The 19,078-nt window shown below is 34.8% G+C and overlaps 3 protein-coding genes across 4 annotated transcripts; 1 reads left to right on the top strand and 2 right to left on the bottom strand.

The window, feature by feature from the left end:
- Nucleotides 1-298: 298 nt before the first annotated feature.
- Seipin (seipin) lies at nt 299-7,854 on the bottom strand. Its single transcript, XM_053764811.2, has 8 exons — nt 7,238-7,854; nt 6,657-6,802; nt 5,935-6,019; nt 4,685-4,802; nt 3,931-4,069; nt 3,561-3,643; nt 3,256-3,325; nt 299-2,675 (listed from the first exon to the last, which is right to left on the bottom strand). Exons 1-8 carry the CDS (start codon nt 7,504-7,506, stop codon nt 2,581-2,583), a joined length of 1,005 nt encoding a protein of 334 aa, XP_053620786.1. The 5' UTR covers nt 7,507-7,854; the 3' UTR covers nt 299-2,580.
- A 260-nt stretch (nt 7,855-8,114) lies between these two features.
- LOC128681081 (valine--tRNA ligase-like) lies at nt 8,115-12,570 on the top strand. 2 transcript variants are annotated; one of them, XM_053764668.2, is made up of 4 exons: nt 8,115-8,462; nt 9,002-9,111; nt 9,720-10,210; nt 10,324-12,570. In XM_053764668.2, the coding sequence occupies exons 1-4, from the start codon at nt 8,216-8,218 to the stop codon at nt 12,458-12,460; spliced, it is 2,985 nt and encodes a 994-aa protein (XP_053620643.1). In that variant the 5' UTR covers nt 8,115-8,215; the 3' UTR covers nt 12,461-12,570. The 2 variants fall into 2 exon arrangements, with proteins under 2 accessions (XP_053620643.1, XP_053620644.1); XM_053764669.1 differs by lacking the exon at nt 8,115-8,462 and having other exon boundaries at nt 9,632-10,210.
- A 736-nt stretch (nt 12,571-13,306) lies between these two features.
- On the bottom strand, nt 13,307-18,949 carry LOC128681082 (uncharacterized). Its single transcript, XM_053764670.1, has 3 exons — nt 18,424-18,949; nt 17,903-18,206; nt 13,307-17,073 (listed from the first exon to the last, which is right to left on the bottom strand). The coding sequence occupies exons 1-3, from the start codon at nt 18,706-18,708 to the stop codon at nt 16,988-16,990; spliced, it is 675 nt and encodes a 224-aa protein (XP_053620645.1). The 5' UTR covers nt 18,709-18,949; the 3' UTR covers nt 13,307-16,987.
- Between the last annotated feature and the right edge of the window lie 129 nt (nt 18,950-19,078).

Genomic DNA, 19,078 nt, shown 5'->3' with positions numbered 1-19,078 from the left:
TAGTTCCGAAGATTAGCGTGTACAGATTTTTTTTTTCAAATTCTTACTCTTGACTCTATCGCCTAATTTTATTTTTATGCAAATTTATTCAATGTACACGATTTTTTCTACTGTTTTATTATATGTATTGATAAGGTACAATCAACAGCACATCAACTTACCCAAATTCATTGCAAACTCGCCGTTATTACCGCACCATAGAGGTTCATGCAGGGTATCTTGATGTGCTGTTGACTGTATTTGATGCAATGGTGCCTGATAGGTAAGTAATAGGTAAATTATCAAGGAAACTACAAAATTTACACAAAAAAATAACATTTATTTAACATCCCAAAGTAAAAAATCCTTAACATAGAAACAAATTGCACTTTCATAATTTGGCTCATTAATAAATATAAGTCTTTTCATTTCATTATAGATATTATTAAGACAAAATTTATAAATATTACAATACTTAGCTAACTTTACAATACTCCCTATAGTAATATTTCTGTCGCGACATTAGACAAGGAAGGGTTATAGAATAGTACAAGTGTATTTGTTAGACAAATAATAAAAAATCCCGACTTTCAATATTTCGCTACCACTTTTGAACGGCTGAACCGATTTTGACAAAACATAAAATTTTTCTATCAAATAAAAAAAACCGCATCCAAATCGGTTCACTCGTTGATGAGCTACGGTGCCACGTACACAGGCAGACTTTACTTTCGACTGACTTTTGACTCATAGCGGTCAAACTATTAACACCCCTCTTTTTGTGTCGGGTTTAAAACATAGGATTAATTAATTCACCCTTACCTACAGTTATTTTAGTACAATAGTCGTGATTTTTCAAACTAAGGCAACAGTTTTCTTTATTGACAATACTCAACGGCCTACTAAGCACTAAGCTGTGTGGATGCAATGGACACAAACGGTCACAACACACCCAAAACCGCAAACAAATATTTGTGATCACATGTACAAATATCTGCAAAGGGAATTGAACCCAGGACCTCCAGATAGCGGACGACACGGTCCACTACGCCACGGAAGTCGTCAAAAGCGCAGATTTTTTAAATAGTCGATTAATAAACAAGAAAGTTGGAATGTTTGCTGGTTAAATTACTACTACCGGCTTTGCTCGGATAAAACCTTAATAAAAAGTGACCTATATCACTCCTGAAGGTTTAGCCTATCTCTGTGCCAAATTTCATCAAAATCGGCCCAGTTGTTTTAGAGTTTATTCATTACAAACAAAAATACAAATCTTTTCTCTTTATAAATATTAGTATGGATAAATGTCATGAGTAAAATATGATGTTTAACATTAGTTTTTAGTATGTTTTACATAAAATATTTGGAATTACAGTCAGATTCATTAGTTTGTGAGCGATGGGCTTTTCTCGAAATTTTCGAATGCAGGTCATCTTTCTCATAAACTCTAGATTAGATCTAGATTTTTTGACGCTATAGAGACATGTGTTTTAAGGGGATCCCTTTTTTCGCATAAATTTTTTATCCTAATTTAATTTAGCATAACGAGTTAGGCCTTTTCAATAAGCATAATTATAGTTTAGGCTAATGTATTTTACCATAATTTTGATTTGCATAAAGCTATAGTGTAGCAGTAGGTCAGGACTAGTATAGCAAACCTAGTATAGCAGCCTACTTAATATAGCTATAGTGTAGCAGTAGCGGCGGGGTGGCCTCGGGCCACCCATAAGCCGCCAATATGCTTTAGAATGTTATGCTTAAAAATTGTTATGCTTATGGTAGGTACGTGTAAAAACATTTTGCCTAAAACATTATGCCAAATTAGTATAGTGCGCAACTATTATTATGATAAGTAAAAGTATGCCATGTTAAATTATGACATAAAATTGTATGCATAAAAACCGTCTTTTAATTACTTTTGAGTAGTTAATATTTTTATTTATATAAACTTTGAATCATATATAGGACAGCTAAAGTTATAACCCATACATATGTATATATTACGGCTAAACGCCGAAGTATGGGCAGACCTTGGTGTTTCCTGCTCATCGTCGATCACCACTTTGGCTGTTGTAGTACCATAGCCTAAGTTGGTTACAACTAGGTTTAACCAACTGAGCCCGGCTAAATCGAGGTCTAGCCGCGCTTCGGGGTTAAGCCGTAATATATACATACATATGTATTGTATAGATTATAACTTTAAACGTCTATGAATTTTTCTGACCTTCATAGAACTAGGCAATTGATGCCAATACATAATAATTTTATATTACAAAATATAAAAAAGTTAATTCTAAATTTTTGGTCGATCGTACAACATGATCAAAAAAGCTGAGCTTCTTAAATCTTGAATAAACTATAATTTAGAGTTACATTTAAAATATCATCCAACCTGTGCCACTAATAGCTAACCCACAAGCTAGTAGTTTGTAGCTTATTTCTTTAAATATAATTAAATTTGAGTTATGACGTGAAAAAGTGCATATGAAGGTCTAATTTCTGAACAAACTTTTTGACTTTAAGATATTTTTTTATTTAGTAATATTCTCACAGCATTTAAAAGCTTTAGGAGCCTGGACCACAATTCCTCTGAGTCTATGGCTATGTTTTCTTTTCCTCTTTGACTTTGGATTGCTCTATGCGCTGCAACTCTTCTAGAAGTATGTCACCTTCGTAAACCGCGAAGGAAGGTGAATCTGGAAGATAACAAGTTTATTTGTCAGACAATTTAAAAAAAACCCACGACTTTCAATATTCATTTCGCTACAAGTTTTGAACGGCTGAACCAATTTCGATCAAAAATATCTAAGACGACCGCATAAAAATTAGCTATCAAATAAAAAAAACCGCATCCAAATCGGTTCACCCGTTGATGAGCTAAGGTGCCACGTACACAGACAGACAGACACACTTAGCGGTTAAACTTAAAAATGGAGATATTCAATTGAAAACCTAGTCTTATATGGCACAAGCTTTTATAGTCATCAGAGAGATCTTATTGCATTTAACGCCTCACAAATACCCATGTACGTGCTGTAAACTGTTGAGGAATTCCTTTGTTCCGATTCTGGGTGCGTAATTAGGTTATGCTTAGGATTGGCAAAAATACGGTGTAAGTCATCTTTGACAAAACAGTTGTCACAAATGTCTGTGTTACGAATGATTTTACGACCGGCCCCCTGCTTGTCGCCTACCCCGCTTGGGAATGCTCTCGTTGCCTATCAGCTACCTAGTCTATGTATTCTAGAGCGGAACCACACGCCAATCTCAACTCACCATCTCTCTCCAATTTCATCTTCCCCACAAGTGGTTTGTCTTCGGGTGGTGTTTGCCCTCCAAACTTTCTCTGAAACAATTAATTTTATGTAAGTAGAATCCATTTTTTTCCCAAAATGTATACGTTGTTCCGGTCAAAACCGCTTTTAACCAACGAAATCAGTCAAAACTACTTTTGACTGAAGAGGTTGATCAAAAGTAGTTTCGACTTTAGACTGATTTCGTTGGTTAACAGTGGTTTTGACCGGATAAGAGTTTTTACTGCAACGTTATACAATCTTCACGGTACTTATTGTTGAAGTTACCTTCAAAAATTCGAACCCGTCCTGCAGATGGTACCAGCTTAGAATGAATACCAACGTTACGAAGAAAAGATTCGTGTTGATACCTGTAATATTAAAACAATATATCAGATACATAAACATATTTGTTATTATTTTATTAATTTATTATATATACAAGACGAAATTAAAAAAAAAGTACAAAATGTGTGGACTTTACGCCATAATTATGTAACACTCAAATATATATATATATAAATAAAATAAATATATTTGATAAATACATATGTATCTTTGGTCTGAAAATATCTCTTTAATAATCACTTATCCAACAAGTGGCTTTTTTTGTGTCTTACAAATATGTAGTGAGCAAATTTCCTAAATAAAATCTCACCAATAAATGCCGAGACCTTCGGCCAATTGAACATGTAATATCTAAGGCCGGTGAAGTGCGCCAGCACGTGTAACTCGCACGAGTACACCTGTGCGTACCGCGACTGGAGCTCCACGTACGCGTCCGTGACTGGCATATTCTGATGAGCGGGTGGAAGGAAATTGTTTTTGTAATTGTTTTTTTTTTTCCAAGGCTTCAGTGTGCACTTTGTGTGACTTTTGTAATTGTTAATAAAAATATTTCGACGTGAGAAACAGTTAATGAATAAGTTTCATATAATAACGACATTTTTGAGCACAAGCTTTTATTGATGTGTGACAAAAAAAAATCAAGTCCGTTCAATATACCGTTGAGGAGTTCCCTCGTCGGGGGCCGTTCCTGGGTGCACTATCAGGTCACGCTTATCATAATGATGCATTGTCATCTACAAAACGTGTATAATCAAACTAAACGTGTGTACAAAATTTCAGCTCAATCGGTTGATGATAACTGCTTCAAGATACTTACATATGATTGCAAGTTAAATTCAAACTTGTAAAATATATGTCACTAGATGTTGCCCGGGGCTTCGCTCCCGTGAGAAGTTTGAGATAAAATATAGCCTATAGCAGTCATGGATAATGTACCTTTCTAATGGTGAGAAAGAATTTTTGAAATCGGTTCGGTAGTTTCGGTGATTACCCCCGCCTCAAACATATAAACTCACAAACGCTTATCTCTTTATGATAATAGTATAGATAAAACAGTTACCAACCGGATCGTCCTCGAAGTCGCTGAAGAGTTCCACCTGCAGCTGTTGCTTCTCCTCGTCCACTCCGATCAGTAGGAATGGAGACAGAATGAATGTACGTATGACTTCATGTAGCTTGGACCTGCCAACATTGGCTTTTAAGGCGCTTTGTATCTTTTTATCGAAAAAATGTTTTTTTTTTTTTTTACAAATTATGCCACACTAGATAATGAATTTTATAAGAAAGTACATAGTTTTCTTTAACACAATGTTTTCACAGTTGATTAAACTGATTTTGTTGGCCATCGTTTTCGATTTAGATAGTCAACTGTGACACTACATTGTGTAATGGAAAACTATAATACTTTCTAATTTTTTTTTATGTAGCCTTCAGGTCCCACTGCTGGGCAAAAGCCTCCCCTCTTTGTTAACCACTTCTATTCCTTGCCATTCCTTATCGAAGGCAGACAGTTCGTCGGAACGTACTTTCTAATAAAATTCTTATTTCAGTATGGTATAATTAGTTTAATTTTTTTTTTATTTAGCTAAGAATTATTTATTAGAAATAAATTGATAAAAATGGCACGCACAATGCGCCTTAAGAGGAACGCCTACCGGTCACTCGGGACTTTCAAAAGAGAAAAAAGTTTTTTTTACCCTCAATATTATACGATGTCAATCTATCTCATGAAGATGATGTTTTTACATGTCATTGATGACGAGATCTCTCTGATAAGCGTCTAATATTAGCGTTTTTTTTTTCTAAATATTTGACATGGCTTCAGTGCACTTTGTGTGACTATAATAAATAAATAAATAAAATCAATTTATTGCATGTGACAAAGACACATAAAATTATCAAATCAAATTATAAATGCTATGTCAGCCTCCTGGGGAATCTCTAATACAAACTTATCTAGCTTTCATAATGCTTGTCCACAAGATATAAATGTATTTAGCCACCTGTGATAATGGACTGCTCAACACTATGTTCAGCAATCCTTTGGCTAAAAATCTATCGCGTAGGGCAGAATATCGACCACATTCCAGCAAGACGTGTATCAAGTCTTCCTCCTTGTTACACACAGTACACATATCCGAGTCACGCGCATCATGAGAAAGAACTTGTTTATCGGAACCACACCCTAAACGCGGAGACAAGAAGTTCCCTAGATTAATATTATATAATATTAGCTTTTATAATATTAGCTTGTCAAAAATATATTTTTTTGTTATAACGTAGTACTTAATAACTATTTTAGCATTTAACATACCGATGTCTAAGCATAGCGGAGCGACACGACGACGACACGAGCACGCCTCCTTTGGCGCGCATTTGAGCGCAAACCATGAACATGCCTATGGATTGAACAAAATTATGAGCCGAGCTCCGTGATAAAAAAGACAATTGGACAACAAAACAGAATCACAGTCGATCGGGCCACGCGCATACCAATGTATTTCAGGAGTAGTTTCTTCATCAAATTAATCTGATCTGATAAATTGGAGAAGTAAGTTCTATGTAGCACATGTATTTTGGATGAAATTTAGAATTAAATACTTTATGTAATGACATGAGTAATAAATATGTAACAGAATCCTGTGGAATGAGTGTACTTAAAAATATTTTAGAAAAACAAAAGAAGTCAGAAGGAAGTTAAATGGGATTATTCTCTTAAGTGTAAGTTTATGTTAATTATACATTTTTTTCCTTTCATCAGCACTTGATCACAATCATATTTAAGTATACCTTTTGACCATTGGTACTTTATTGTGTTACTGATAAAAATGATACATAAATTTATATTTAAAAAATAGTAAGCCCTTCTGTCATGATTGGGACCAACACTGTTTGAATGAGTTTCTTTCGGCATTTCTTCTCAGCTGTGGTCGTTCCGAAATGCTAGTAGTTTGTAGCTTTGATAAATATCATTTCATTTAGAATATGACGTGAAAAAGTGGCTGTGAAGGCCTAATTTCTGAATTAGTTGCTAACCTAAATCCTTATTCATCTGTGATTCAGGCATGTCGAGGACCAGTTTGATGTGGTACGATTGGGTAGACATGAGCATAGAGGCGCGTCTCGTGAGCTGGACATGTGCGGATGGGAATGAGCATGTTCCCATGTTCTCCTCGCATGATCTGTAATGGTTTCTAGTTTAGGTTTTGCTACAAATAAATTTTTTGGAGAGGTTTTGATGTTAATAAATAAAATAGATACAAATACTGTATATTTATCCTTTCAGTTATTTTAAACTCTAGCAGTTGCTCACAGCTTAAGCGGTAGTATGTGTTTGACCTTTGGTCATTAACTATATCTATTCCAAATTTCATCAAATTCAGTTGAAAATCCATTCCAAAATCAGTCCAGATTAGTTCTTGCATTTTTTCATCACAAATAAAAATATTTTCTCTTTATAATATTAGTGTGGAAGTTGTATACATGTATAAACAACCAAGAGCCAGATCAATCTGACAAAAAATATTTATTTGGACCTAACTGGGATCGAATCTGGGATTATAGAGGTAAAATGAGAGTAATAAAAAGAGCAAAATATTGAACTAATGTATACTTACTTGAACTGTAAATGCACCGGCCGAACATGCGTGACGTTGGGCATGTATGTGTAATAAAAAATTACATACATAAATATAGAAATCCACAAAATTGCTGTCAGAAATAAAGTTATCACTCCCGCTCTATACAAGAGTTCCTTAGCACTGGTAATGCCATCTTCAGTCTTCTTTTTATACTCCAAATACTGACGAGTTATAAACGCCTCTATAGGTACCCTTACATACTCTCTAGATATCCTAAACGGATTCACATAGTTTAATAAAGACATTACTAATTAATGGAAGAAACACTGATTACGCCATTCACGATCCAAATTATTATTCGACTGTAGCTTATCTATATCACTGTCAAGAAACCGGACCTAATAAAATATGGGGGTAGATAATACATGATTAGTCCCTTACTGATAAGGCGAGCGGGTTAGAAATCAAGGATATCCTGAAACTCGCGAAGATTTATTACATAGAAAGACTTAATGGAAATCTGATATTATATAAAATATATAAGTAAAATCTGAAGTTAAATTCGATAGATAAACGTTTTCAAATTAATTTAACTAAATGCAATGAATAAAAAAGAAAATAGTAAACAAACTTTGCCTTTGTTTGACATTGACGGTGGGTGCATTCCATTCAACGTGAGGTTCGTATTTATATGCGTTTTGTTTTTTTTTTTTTTTCATTGATACTATAAAACTTTTTATTGTAGTGGATGTTTTGGACTTAGTTATTATTATTATTTGAGTTCATACTTGTTATAAATATAAAACAAAATAATTTTATACACGAACACATTTTATCTATAAATTATTTCTAGCCAGTTTGAGTGCCAATGAATAAATAGAAAGGAACGTCTATCTGACATTGACAACGCCAACCAAATTGACATTTTAGTAACCCCAAAAAAACAAAACAAATGTTTTAGCATAGGTTTTCATCCTTTTATTAATTTATTTTTGAATAACATAAAATACAAAAATGGCCACTATTCATCAAAATTACGTAATAAAATCTTTAAAAATTCAACAAAGGTTAATGTCCAATAGCACAAGATTAGTATATAGAGAAAATCTAACCGCACCAGCGTACCAACCCGGTTTTGTCGAAAAAGATAAATATGATAAATGGGAGAAGAGCGGACACTTCCAACCCCGGGAAGGGAGTAAAAAGTCGATCTTCAGCATGGTTTTACCTCCGCCAAATGTTACAGGAAAATTACATTTAGGTTAGTTTTCTAACTTACCTAGTATTTCGTACAGCATTTTACTGTTTTAGATGTCTAATTACTATTATAAGAGAAAATTGTATGTGAAACTAGTTAATTTTATAAGCAAAGTCGCTAAAATCAGTTAGGAGCTTTCCCTATAAATAAAAACCTATATAAAAGCTGAAAATCAAACATAAAAAAGAGCACCTAAATGTTTTGTAGTAATTTAAATTAAGTATTACAAACATTTATACAATATTTATACATATATATATAATGTAAATAACTTTAAGAATACTCTAAGCTCAACAACATACTTGAGTGCAGGAAAAAGTTTTTATAGAATCCTCCTTGAGTCAAACTGGCTTGACTTTTTTCTTATTTACCTCCCTATGTACAGTTGGAGCATATATATAAATCTAACCCGCCACCTAACTCACTGTCTACCAAATGGAGTTCAGGTATATTTGTCCCAGTCTACTATATTTCATTACCCATAATGGATGTGGAGATATTTATTACATAACTTGTATAGCACATGTGTTATATATTTCCAGGTCATGCCTTAGCGTGCACAGTTCAGGATGTTATTGCTAGGAGGAAACGGACACTGGGGCACAATGTTTTGTGGGTACCCGGAATGGATCATGCAGGGATTGCTACACAGGTTTTACTCTAATTTTGTTGCTGCCCTTTTCCATGGCCATGGCAGAAGGGGCAAAAACTTAAAAAATGCTGGCTTGATGTCGTGAAGGATGTGCACGCTAATAATCTGACAACTAGGATGCCGGCAAACCGTATGAAGTGGAGATAAGAAAAAGTGGGAAATGTCATTTTGATGTATACTTTTTATATATTATACTCTATTTTTATGTAAATTAGGATAACCCTTGTATGAATCTCCTCTAGTTCTATCATTGTGTCAAACTTCGTCAAAATCAGTCCAGTAGTATGAGAGTTTATCATCATAAACATTAAAAAATCTAATATTGGAAACTTGATGTGCTGTGGAGGTGGTACCCACCCTGAAACAAGACCATTCTGTATCCTCCAATGTGGTAAAACGCGACTAAGGGATCTAAAGCCTTGAAAGCAGAGGCAACAACAGCAATCCCAAAGAGGGTTGATTTCAGGCAGGCGGCCAGTCCTGAAACCATAGCCGAATCTAAAATAACGTATATTTTTAGCTGACTCCAGGTTTAGAGGCGTTGCAGCCGCAAATGTAACCGGAAACAAGCTCAGATGAAAGAGATATTGATGAAAATAAAATTTCAGGGTGTAGTGGAAAAATATATGGAGAACACAATGAACACAAGTAGACGTGAGCTAGGCCGCGAACAATTCATTAAAGAGGTTATGAAATGGAAAGACAAACATGGCAACTCTATATACGAACAGCTCAAAAGATTAGGATGTTCTTTAGATTGGACAAGACAGAATTTCACAATGGACAACAGGCACACACACGCTGTCAACACAGCTTTCATCGAGTTATTCAAAAAGGGACTGATATATCGCAGGAAGGCCTTGGTCAATTGGTGTACGAAACTTAATTCAACAATTTCAGATATTGAAATTGACAATGTACTCATAAAAGGACCAACAGAGATTAAGGTGCCAGATTGCGATAAACCGGTTAAATTCGGTTTGATGTACCACTTTGCATATAAGGTTATTGATAGCGATCAGGAGATTGTTGTAGCTACTACTATGCCGGAAACTATGTTGGGAGATACTGCTATAGCTGTGAATCCAGAAGATGAGAGGTGAGGGCGAATTTGTACAAATTACTTTCTTAAAGTATAAATTATTCTCAAATCTACTAATAATTACTAATTTAAATTATATCACGTCTTTCATAATTATTTCCTAATTCCAGATACCGCGACTTGATAGGCAGAGCGGTGTATCATCCCTTCAGAAACACCCCCATCCCTATCATAGGGGATGACGTCGTCGACATAAATTTCGGTACAGGCGCGGTCAAAATCACGCCTGCACACAGCAAAGTGGATTTTGAAATCGGTCAAGCACATTTCTTGCAAATACACCAAGTTATAAACGAGTGCGGTAACATGGTAAATTGTGATCATCAGTTCAAATTTAAGAACAGATATGAATGTAGGGAAGTGATTGTGAATTTGTTGAAAGAGATGTCCTTATTAAAGGACATTGTGCCTCACGAAATGACGTTGCCAACGTGCAGTCGAACCGGCGACATAATTTTCTATCTGCCCAAAGAACAGTGGTTTTTGGCGTGCAGCGAATTAAACAAAAGTGTGGTCGATGCATTAAAGAGCGGTAAATTGAAAGTTTTACCAGAAAAGTTCGAAAAGAATTGGCTCCAATGGGCGGAGGATGACAGGGACTGGTGTATTTCAAGACAGTTGTGGTGGGGGCATCAGGTTCCCGCATTCAAATGCAGCGTTGACAACCACTTAGTTTGGATCGCTTGCACAGACATAAACACGGCTAAACTAGAGGCTTCTAAATTCCTTAGAACTATGCCCGCTGAGATCAAAGCAGTCAGGGATACGGACGTTTTGGACACTTGGTTTTCATCCGCTATATATCCGTTTGCTGTAATGGGATGGCCGGATACATTGAATAAGGATTACAGTTTGTACTATCCGTTGTCTTTGATGGCGACGGCTCATGATATATTAGGTTTTTGGGTGCACAGAATGGCTATGTTGGGGTTAGAATTGACAGAGACACTGCCGTTTAAGAATGTGCTGTTACACGGAGTCATATGCGATAGTAAAGGTGCGAAAATGTCTAAAAGTAAAGGCAATGTTATAGATCCTATAGACGTTATAAATGGTATTTCAATGGAATCGCTTAAAGAAAAGACAGTTGACATGAATAGATCTGGTATTCTTAGCAACGATGAGTTGAAGAAAGCATTGGATTATCACAAAGCTAACTTCTCCGGTACAAAAGGCATACCACAATGTGGCGTTGATGCATTGAGATTTACATTGCTGTCTCAAGACGTGAAAGCACATTTCGTCAATTTCGACGTGTACCAGTGTAACGCAAACAAATTGTTTTGCAACAAAATATACCAAAGCGTCAAATATACTCAAATGGCTTTTGACAAATTGAAGAAAACTGAAGATAAAGTCACACGTAGTGATTTAACGTACTTCGATAAATGGATCCTCAGTAGACTTAGTAATATGGTTGAAAAGGTTAATAAATCTATGGACTCGTACGATTTCCATTTGGCCACTAAAGCTATCAGAACATTGATTTACAGTGAATTCTGTGATATATATTTAGAAGCGACGAAATCCGGCTTCGCTAGCGATAATATCAAGATGGGATATGCTCACGCGCATACGTTATCGGCAGTTTTGAACACGGCCCTTAGAAGTCTATCGCCTTTTATGGTTTATTTGACACATGAGCTTATTCCTAAAATACCAAACTTTGTGTCGAATATAATTTTCAATTATGACGATGCAAGTATGCCTTACTTCCACAATCCAAGGCCGGAAGATTTTATTATTTGGAAAAACGATGATTTCGAAAAGCAAAGTGAGAGGTTACTGAAAACACTCAATCTAGTCAGAGAAATGAAAGGTTTATACGGCATTTCGAACAAAGTGAAGCCATCTGTTATAGTCGAAACTAAAAATGAACGTTTAGCCAAAGATTTGGAAGCAAATAAAGCTGTATTTTTAAATTTGACGCGTTGTGGCGTTTTACATTTTGGCCAATGTATTAAAAACAATGTCATACACGCACCTTTGGATAAAGATACTAAAATAGGTATAGAAATAATAGGAGAAGATGTAACTGATACTATTATGTCGGCTAGATCTAGACTAGAGACGAAAATAAGAAAATTGGAATATAGTGTGGCGAAAATGGAAGAGAAATTAGCGAATTCGGGTTATTTATCATCTGTGCCGGAATGGACACAAGTTATAGACAGAGAACGCTTGACAAATAAAAAGGAAGAATTAGATAATTTAAGAAAATTATTGGAGGAGAATAGTAGTACGTAACCTGCGAGTTGTCGAGTATTTCCGATTGTGTAATTTAATTTATTAACAAAATTGTAAATAGTCATAGCAGACGCAATGAGGAAAATGTAGGTAAATTATTTTGTTGACGAGTTATTTTGTTTTATTCATCATCAACCTCGGTGGGGAAGTGGCAAAGTGCTTGCCTCTGAACCGAGAGGTCCCGGGTTCGATCCCCGGTCGGTTCATGATGGAAAATGATCTTTTTCTGATTGGCCCGGGTCTTGGATGTTTATCTATATATGTATATGTTATAAAATATAGTATCGTTGAGTTAGTATCCCATAACACAAGTATAGAACTTACTTTGGGGCTAGCTCAATTTGTGTGATTTGTCCTAATATATTTATTTTTATTTTTTATTATTTATCAACTTCTTCAACACTGAACACAACGTCGAACAGTTTAATTTATTTATTTATTAAGGTTTACCAACACTTGTTCAAATCTATACTTAATTTAAGATTCTTACACAATTTACTAAATGTTATAAAGCAGTTTAATACATTTACAGTAGTTGTACTTGGGGGGATTCGGTATACATTACTGATTTCTCATTGCGGTAAAGAAAAGCACTCACAGGTACTACGCAATGTTCACGCATTCGCGTTGGCATGTGTCTGATTACGGCGACAGTGTGGATAGAGTCCTCTGGCGTACAAATTTGTGAGAACATAATGACAATGCTAACAAATATATGACAAAAATAAAATTTGGGCTTGTCCAAATGCTCCGTTCTAAATGATACGAACTTTTTGTACTGATTTTTTTTTAAATTACTAGGTTAGGCTAAGTTGAATAGTCGAAAAGAGAAATTAAACACACAACTACTATCAAACCAAAATCAATATTACTTTATTGTTAAAAACTCAATAAATCTATATACAACAAACAATTTATAAATATCTAATGCCGAATCTACACTATCGTCAATGATCGTGGCGATTCGAAATACCTTGCTCGTTTTTCCTTACGTTGATACAAAAATTACATCAAATCTAAGCAATGTACGTCGATTTGTCACGGTCTTCGACAATATATATCGGACATAATAATATAATTGACTAACAACGACAGTGGCCCCAGAAAATGTAAAAAAAAAACGTTTGAAGTTCAAAGAAAACTTTAAAATGTGTCTTGTACTCAATGGAATATTTATCGGTAAAACAGCATTTATTTAAGACAACCACTAAGTGCTGTTTTACCGATAACTACTCGATAGTGATGAATGAGAGACTTCTTTATGAAAAATGCTAAAATATTGTACAATTTGTAAATAAAGATTGGCTTCACTTTTGTTCTTATACAGAGAAAATCACAAAACATTTCACACTCGCAAGTTCTTTTGAAATTCTTCTTAATATTCACAATAAGAATCATAGATTAAACTAATAAAATTTTCAAACATAACCACAAATAATATTGTATGTTAAAAAATTCATAGAATGCTAACTTACAGCCGAAATATTCAATGGTAATATTTAAATAAAATCTTAACACATAAATACAAAACAGAGATGGCAAAAAGCAATTGGATTAACGATTGAGGATTGCGATTACATTTTGTAATCTTCAGAAAAGATTACAGATAACACAATAATCTTAAAAAAACTGCTTTATTACTTTTCACTAGCGATCCACAACAGTTTGGTGGGGTGGTTAATATATCATGTCTTTTTAGATTCCAGGGTAGATAGAACCATGGATTACGAGACTCTGTAGTCCAAAAATCGCGAGACCCGAAAGACATGTGTAAATAATAAAGACGTGATAAAACCAAACCGGATAGGGTCCCTAGTGACAAATAATCTTGTAATCTCAGGAGAAAAAAGTGGCTGAATATAATTATTTTTAATCCGATTACTTGTAATCTTGATTGAAAGTAATCTGATTAATTAAAATCTGATTTATCAATCTAGATTACATATGTAATTGATTACGGCCAATTCTGACTGTAATTTTATTTGGAGACATTTTACCCGTAACAGATAATATATTTTCCCATTTTATAATAGCCGAGCATACAATCTGTTACGGGTAAACCTTGGTGTAACCATCTGCGGCCGGCTACACCTAAGTCTAGCCGAAGGTAAGCAGGCAACATTCATTCATTTAACAAGATATCCATACTTTAAAAAACCAAGAATACATTAATAATGTCCCGTAAACTTATAACGATATAAAATCTATTTAGATCTATTTACAACTGCATATCCAATTAACAGCGATTTTTTTAACAAGAGCGTGTATATTTACCACCAACAAACCATAATCAAGAACTAAAAACAAGCAAACATTTTAAATAAACAAATATATTTACCACCAACAAACCATAATCAAGAACTAAAAACAAGCAAACATTTTAAATAAACAAAAAACCCGCGTTGAACCTTGTAATTTCAGATGAAATAGACCTATATTGTAATTATTCCATATGAAAATTGCCAGGAATGTTTCCTAATCTAAGGAAAGTTTCCTGAAAACTTCCAAAACTGCCGGCAACTTTGGAAGTTTTCAAATAAACTTTTTTGATCACAATAACAATATTTATATCCATAGGCCTCACCGAACACGGCGTTTTTATTTTATTATTGTATAATTATATTGTCTGTAGCTTTTATGGTCTTTTTATGTTACTAACAATACAAACATTAAAACTATTTTTTAATACATTGAAAAATTGCTGAAATTTAAAGAAAGAAGTTTAATATATATATTTAAAGAAATAGAAGTTTTCGCGAATATTTCTTGAAACATTCCTGGAAACCTTCAAAGTTACGGAAACTTTTGGTAAATTTCACCTCTAATTGTAATATTCGAAAAAATGTTTTTCACCAAGCCCAATGGCGTTGCTCAGCCGCCATGTTTGTTTTTAACGTCACCTGAAAACTCGGCCAGCAAAGACGAAGGTAACAATACCTCTCCGTTCAGTGGGTTTGGAGATATGTAAAGTAATAAAGAATATTACATACATACAAGATACGCGCGACAGACACATGCCGACGCGAATCCAATGAACATTGCGCAGTTTGTATGAGAGCTTTTATTTACAACTAGCTTTTGCCCACAACTTCGTATATGTGTAAAAATCCATTACTCGTGGAAATTTCAGGAAATCCCTTCAAAGTGCTCTCCTACACTGTCCTAGGAACAGTAGACACAGTAACACAGAACAACACCAAATTTCAGCTTTCTACGCCTAGTAGTTTCGGCTATGCGTTGTCTGTCAGTCAGTCACTCAGTAACGGAAGAGTTTATATATATAGATAATGAAAAACCATCAATGTATGACGAATCCGCCAAAGGTTGGCTGTTTGCCGATGTTTAAATATGTTCTGTACATAACATAATAGAAGGAAAACTAAGCCAGGTTAAATAGGCGGTCGCAAGCGAAGTTTGTTCATAGTAAATATACACACATTACGAACACACATGTCACAATACACAAAACAACTCTTAGCCTAAACACATTGGTAAGATCCATACAAATATAAAATTACTAGTTTTTGATTTACTTCAATACTCGTAACGGTCAAATTTAAAGTCTTTTTAGCATGTATATAAGAGCCATGCGCCATTGCTACGTTGCGACGACGCAGCACGTTGCAGCGCCGTTGTTTTTGACATTGACGTGCGTTGATGTACGTACAATTTCTAACCCGTTGATCCGCCAACAGACGTCAACGTGACGGGAGACGACGTAGCAATGGGACATGGCTCTTAAACTTTTAAATGTAAGTAGTAACACTGCATGTTGCACTGGAATAAACAACAAGCCATTTCCAAGCAATAGTAAAAACACGATTCCTCGGCAAAAAAAACAGTATAATATATAAAAGACAAAGAAAACTATAAACGACAGGCTGGCGTACCAAAATGAGATAGATGATTTCCGTACAACTTCCCGGCCAATCTCATACAGGAGATTGGGCCTTGAAAAACCGGGCACACGGTGAGGGACAAAAGATATTATCATACTGTCCCGTTTTGCTTGTGTAGTGAAACGAAAGATATGGCGAAGTCTATAGTTTTCTATGTTTACAATCTAACATGATGTGTGAAATGTATATGAAATCTGTTATTATTACTCATAAAAAAGTTAAAACATACTAACCTAAAATATGTTTTGTCACTATCACACTATATAAATTTGAAATTGACAAAAAGAGACAAAATATATTTTAGCTTAAAGTATGTTCAAGTTTTTTATGAATAACAGAGATAATCTATAAAATTATATATCCATGCTTATAGTTAAATTAATTGACTTCACTGGTACTTTTTGTGCGTTGTCCACATGTATTTCTCTAGAGCGCTGGGCCAACGAAAATGAATGTATTTCTATCTCTTTTTAGCGTTAAAGAGGCAAAGGAGATAGAAATACATTGGCGTTAACATTGTTAACCCAGTGTATATAGCATTAGTGACAATTGAACCATAGACCATTTTGTTTGAACAGGTATAAATATTAATTTCATAATGCGAATTGTACTCTGAATGTACCTTAAGCTATGATTTTGTCTTTTTTGGTATCCTTCTTTGCGACTTTGTTATGCCTTTGCTCTTGACAGAATGCAAACACGCATATTTTGGAGCTGTGAATAAAAAAATTACAATTAGTACATAAGCACATGTGTGTGGATAGACAGGCAAAGGGTGGACGTCGGATGCTGTGGGAACCTGTGGGTCGGCGGTGGAGAGGCACACAGAGAACGAGGTGGCATGACGACATCCAGCACTTCTTGCCAGAATGGCGGGAAACCGCACTGAAGTTGAGAGTTGTGGAAGCAGAAAGAGGAGGCCTTTGCCCAGCAGTGGGACACAAAATAGGCTTATAAGCATTAGTATTGAAGCAAATATTTGATTTCATAAAATCAGCCTAACCTTTCAAATCAAAATCATTTTAATACCATAGACAATAGAGGCTACCACAAGCCTCTATTGTATGCTCTTAATTCTTCTTTCTTTTTCTAAATTTTTTGACAAGGCTTCAGTGCACTTTGTGTGACTATGTCAGCCTCATGGGGGATCTCTAATATAAACTTGTTTAGCTTTCATAATGCTTGTCCACAAGATATAAATGGATTTAAACACCTGTGATAATGGACTGCTCAACAATAAATTCTTTTTCAAATGTGTTATTTCAAACACTAGTGTTGGACTTTAATCAAGTTGCCTAAAAGCATCATGACATGGCTGTTACTACCTATTGTAATTTTAGTGACAAGTTATTGGATAAACACTAGTAAACTAAGTAACTGAGGGGATAATAAGCAACAGCATGCCCAACGAGGGTTGAGGTCAGGCAGGCAGACGATCATAAAACCACAACAAAATCCGCACAAATGCGATTTATTTAATAAAGGTCAAGAAAATATTGTGATTGAAAAATCTCTTCTACATGTTGACCAAAAAAAATATTACCTATATCTGATAATTCCTCCTGTCTCTGTTTCTCTAATTTCTTTTCTATCTCGTGCCACCGCACATGCTTGACCAGACAGAACAGAAACTTGAAGGTTTGCGGACATTTCGCGCAGGCATACATATTTTCACTATTTGACTCTGTGGTCAGGTCATCATCAGGGTATGGAGCAGGAATATTCTCTTCACATTTTTCACTATGTTTAATCACACCACCCGGCAGTATCTCTAATGTTGGCCAACTTTCTGGATTTTTTTCTATGATAACTTCCTCATATTTATAGCCAGTGTTTGTAGGTTTTATCTGGAAATTAAAAAATGGTTCTAAGAACATATTTAAAATTTGAATTTATGAATTTAATTTTTATAAGTAGGGATATCGCTAAAGATGAATTCTGGGTCACTAGTGATTATGAACACCTAGTAGGTTACTTTTAGAACCTCTACCTTAGGTTTGTTCCATAATAACCATTTGACCATAAGATATAGTATCCCATAACACAAGGTTTCTTTACACTTACCTCTTTTTTAGCATCCAAAACTTCAGGAACTATGATTTCCGCGCTATCACTGTCCTCCTGAACCTCTTCAGAGTGTATAGACACCATGCTCCCAATATTAGAGTCCTCATCATTGTCTACGATGTACTCATTGTCATAATCTAAATCATCAACAATACAAGTTTCTATGTCATTCTCAGTGCTGTCACTGTAAACCTCACAATTCCTGTCTCTAGCTGGTTGAACGTCCTCCATGCGAACTAGAGGAATGTTTTCCAAGTCCTCAGACTCTGTATTCGAGGACATTTTCGATAAATTTTTCCACTTGCGACCTTAATAGTTTGTTATCAAACATATGGCCCCCATGCATTATATATCATTCATTTTGATTATACCAATTGATTTTTGCAACGCTACACCTTTTTTTACGCAAATTTCATTACTCGGGCCAATTTTAATGTTTAAATTACGATTTCTACGAAAAGAAAAAACAAGAAATGGCTAAACTGAGACGAAATAAATGACATGACAGCTGGCTGACTGACGGAACACAAACTATGAATTTTAAATAGATGATAGCTTCCAGTGTTGCTATAAATATAATACCTATTGTATTTTTATTTACAAACTTATCGGCACCAATAAGTAGGTATTCTATGTAATTAATAAAATTCCT

The sequence above is a fragment of the Plodia interpunctella genome, chromosome 26 (genome assembly GCF_027563975.2).
Source record: "Plodia interpunctella isolate USDA-ARS_2022_Savannah chromosome 26, ilPloInte3.2, whole genome shotgun sequence".
In the NCBI taxonomy this organism is placed as follows: domain Eukaryota; kingdom Metazoa; phylum Arthropoda; class Insecta; order Lepidoptera; family Pyralidae; genus Plodia; species Plodia interpunctella.
This window is presented reverse-complemented; position numbering and strand designations above follow the sequence as displayed.

What these genes read in the sequence shown, in the direction of transcription:
- LOC128681082 (XM_053764670.1), bottom strand. Translation starts at nt 18,708, where the DNA reads ATGTCCTCGAATACAGAGTCTGAGGACTTGGAAAACATTCCTCTAGTT. An exon ending in TTTTGGATGCTAAAAAAGAG is followed by an intron (nt 18,207 to 18,423) that starts GTAAGTGTAAAG and finishes TTTAATTTCCAG; the next exon opens with ATAAAACCTACAAACACTGG. An exon ending in GGAGGAATTATCAGATATAG is followed by an intron (nt 17,074 to 17,902) that starts GTAATATTTTTT and finishes TTTTATTCACAG; the next exon opens with CTCCAAAATATGCGTGTTTG.
- Seipin (XM_053764811.2), bottom strand. Translation starts at nt 7,506, where the DNA reads ATGTCTTTATTAAACTATGTGAATCCGTTTAGGATATCTAGAGAGTAT. An exon ending in ACAGATGAATAAGGATTTAG is followed by an intron (nt 6,020 to 6,656) that starts GTTAGCAACTAA and finishes TTCAATCCATAG; the next exon opens with GCATGTTCATGGTTTGCGCT. An exon ending in GAAGGTCTCGGCATTTATTG is followed by an intron (nt 3,644 to 3,930) that starts GTGAGATTTTAT and finishes TTAATATTACAG; the next exon opens with GTATCAACACGAATCTTTTC.
- LOC128681081 (XM_053764668.2), top strand. Translation starts at nt 8,216, where the DNA reads ATGGCCACTATTCATCAAAATTACGTAATAAAATCTTTAAAAATTCAA. An exon ending in ATGCAGGGATTGCTACACAG is followed by an intron (nt 9,112 to 9,719) that starts GTTTTACTCTAA and finishes ATAAAATTTCAG; the next exon opens with GGTGTAGTGGAAAAATATAT. An exon ending in GTGAATCCAGAAGATGAGAG is followed by an intron (nt 10,211 to 10,323) that starts GTGAGGGCGAAT and finishes TCCTAATTCCAG; the next exon opens with ATACCGCGACTTGATAGGCA.